At 52.0% G+C, this 3,268-nt stretch overlaps 1 protein-coding gene across 1 annotated transcript in view; it reads right to left on the bottom strand.

The window, feature by feature from the left end:
• The window catches only part of Klhl3 (kelch like family member 3), a 113,832-nt gene that overhangs the window by 84,907 nt on the left and 25,657 nt on the right, over positions 1 to 3,268 (bottom strand). The window contains exon 4 of the mRNA XM_026782934.1: positions 835 to 941. Within this exon, the coding sequence (XP_026638735.1) occupies positions 835 to 941 (107 nt within the window). The remainder of the gene's footprint in view (positions 1 to 834; positions 942 to 3,268) is intronic.

Consider the following 3,268-nt stretch of genomic DNA (forward strand, 5'->3'; position numbering starts at 1 on the left):
AGGATGGAAAGAGCCTCATTGCAGAGCTAAGACAACAACAAGAAGGGCCTTTTCTGAGGGGATACGTGTACAGGATGAGAAGCGCCGGTTACACGAGGGCACAAGTGTCGCGGACACCAGGGCACAGGCGCCACACTCAGAGCAAGCCCAGGCCACTTAGGAAGCATGTGGCAGGGACACCTGAGCAGGCTGGGTGTCTCACAAGCCCAGATGGCACCCTCCGACAGCAGTCATACGGTACAAGGGGGCATCGCAGACGGGCAGCTCAGCCTATGGGATTCAGGGACTCAGCCCAGGCGTAACTATGGGAGATCCTTAGGCAGGCCGACCTGTTCCCTGCAAACTTGGCAAAGGTGCTGGAGTGGTGGCAGACCCTGGTTGTTCCTCTACCACCACCAGATGTCCACACCTTCAGAGAGATTACACAAGACCCCTGATTCACGCCTGGGAGAAATGACCAGAACAGTCCCTGGGGGCAAGCACGGGGCCAGGTGTGAAGAAGCCACTCCCTTCTCACCAGATGATCTCTGCCTTGGCCCTCGGCAGGCGCAGCAGACAGCCAGAGGTCTACACTGTGGACAACATTCCCCCACGGCTGTGATGCTGACGCTCGAGACTCATGAGCCCTTTGATTCTATCTTTGTTCCCGGTGGGGGCCCGAAGATTACATGTCCCCCTGACCTGGCTGAGGCTGAGGCCCCCTCAGGTTCTCCATGTACAAAGCTCAGAACACAGATGCTCTTCATGCCTCTCCTCCCTCCCCTCGTCCTGCTCCCCCACCTCCTGCAGCCACCCTCAGCGTCCTCCTTAGGTTGCTGCACGCCCTGGCCATACCTGTGAACATCGCACAGAAGTAAGGGCTGCAGGCCGCCAGGACCACTCGGTGGGCTTCTATCTCCACGTCTTCTGCCACAATCATCACGTCACACAGCAGCTGCTTACTGTAAGACACCAGTGAGGTGACAGGAAAGGTCACAGCACGGACGCCCACCCCTGTCCCACCCAGTTCACACGCTGTCCGTATAGAGGGCAGGCACAGAGACTGTCTCTTTCTTGACACAGGCAGGGAGGAGGGCTCAATGATGTTGTCTCAGTGAGATGCCCAACACTGACCTCTTGACCTCCACACATGTGCACACACGTGAACACACACACCAGAATCTTGCAACTATCTTCTTACATGGCTGTCACCAACGTGCCACCATGAACTTGTAAACGGGCTTCGCATATTTCATCTTGGACCCTGGACACTAGGCTGCATACCTGCCACATAATAGATCCTACACTGTTTCAAACAAACAAATATATGGAAATCATCAATACGCATTCATCGACAGGATGGGTAATTGAGAACTGGGCTTGGTGGCACAAGCCTGTAATCCTGGCTACTCAGGAGACTGAGGCAGGAGGATCTCATGTTCAAGGCTACGGAGTAAGTTCAAGGCTCACCTAGGCAATTTAATAAGACCCTGTCTCAAAACAAAAGGTAAAATAGGCCTTGGGGTATAGGCAGTGGAGGAGAACCTGCCTAGTACATGTAAGATTCTGGGTTCAGTGGAGCTGGATCCCCAACACTTCAAAAAAGACCAAAGAAAGGATATTTGAGCACCTTAGGGTGCCACAGGACCTAGGCAATCCCAGACCTTCTCCATCAGCCTTCCAGGTCCTTACCTCACCTTTCACTATTGTCACGACAGCATTTGCTGGGTGAGGGATTGCCAACCACTTGTCTAAGTGCTCCCTGCAGCCTAACACCATGTCATTTAATCCTCTCTACAACGAACTCACTGAAGTGAGGCTAATTGTTATGCCTGCATCCTGCAACGAGGGAACAGAGGCCCAGAGAAACCAATAAGTTCCTCAAAGGCCCACAAGAAAGTAGAGATGGGATTCGAAGGCACGTAACTGAATCCCCAAGCTCCTTCTGTGGCACCCTGATCACCACTAGCCTCTTCTTTAAAATGCTAGCAACAGGTGAGAGGCAAGGAAGACAAGGGCATCTCAGCTTGCTCACGGGCAAGGAAGGCAAGCTCGTCTCAGCTTGCTCGTGTCCGGCTTTTGTCTGAGGATGCTGGATCAATGAGTCTGTTGTGGCTGACGGTGGAAGAGAAGTTGAGCACCTGCTATCTCTGGAGCGGCACACCAATGCACTGTTGAAGTTTCTCTCGGAGAAACAGAACCATAAAGCCTGAGCCCACAAGACCTGTAGACACTCTCCCTGGCCTTGGATAGCATCTGGCCTCTGAAACTCAAAGAAGGGAAGAGATGCCCAAATCAGAAGGCTGAACCCTGAATACAGTTCTCTAGACTAAATACAGTACCTTCTCCGAAGTATCGCCAGGCTTCATCACTGGCTGGCACTTAGGGCCAGAAAAGACAAGGAATGGAGGGCCGGTGGTGGGGCTTCTGGGATGGGTCAGACCTTTGGGAACTAAGAAGCCAAGACCATTGGACCTCATTCTGCAGCAGGCAGCACCAACGGGAACAGAACTGACTCTGCCGTAAGTAGCCACAAGAGCACAAGCAAGCAAGCCTGCACCGTTTTCTTGACTGTCTTAGCTGGGAAAAACACTACGCCGCCCAGTTTTGAGACAACTTAGGTAAAACGGTGAGACTCTTGTCTAAAAATACTGAGCAAGAACCAAGCCCCCGAAAGAATACACTAACATAAAAACAGCCACTGTGGTGGTATCTCAATTGTCAAAGGCCCAGGATGACCTGGGACACGGCTGTAGGCACGCCTATGGAGGATGATCTTGGTTAGGTTAACTGAGATGGAAAAACCTGTTCTCTGTGAGCGGCACCATTCCCTAGGCTGGGATTCTGGCCTACATATACAGGAGGAAACGAGCTGAGGGCCACCATCCATGGTTCCCCATTCTTGACGGAGAATGCAATGTAACCATCTGCCCTAAGTTCCTGGGGCTGCGGCACGCCCCCCCCCCCACTGATGGGCATAGCCTCAGACTGAACCCAAAAAGACCTGCTGTCCTTTTGTTGCCCTTGCCAGGCATTTTATCACAACACAGAAACCGTAGCTCAGGCAGCAGATCCACAGAAAAGAGTTAGAAGGCCATAAAAATGGGCTTTTGCTACTGTTTAATGTATTTTATGACATTTATGGTCAATGAACCTATGAGAGGGTGCATGTTTGTATATGTGTACACGCGTGTACAGGTGCACACACGTGTGCACATGCGTGTGGAGGCCTGAGGTCGATGTCAGGTGTCTTCTTCATTTTCCATCTCATTTTTCAAGTTTGTTACAT

The sequence above is a fragment of the Microtus ochrogaster genome, chromosome 16, assembly GCF_000317375.1.
Source record: "Microtus ochrogaster isolate Prairie Vole_2 chromosome 16, MicOch1.0, whole genome shotgun sequence".
Classification (NCBI taxonomy): Eukaryota; Metazoa; Chordata; class Mammalia; order Rodentia; family Cricetidae; genus Microtus; species Microtus ochrogaster.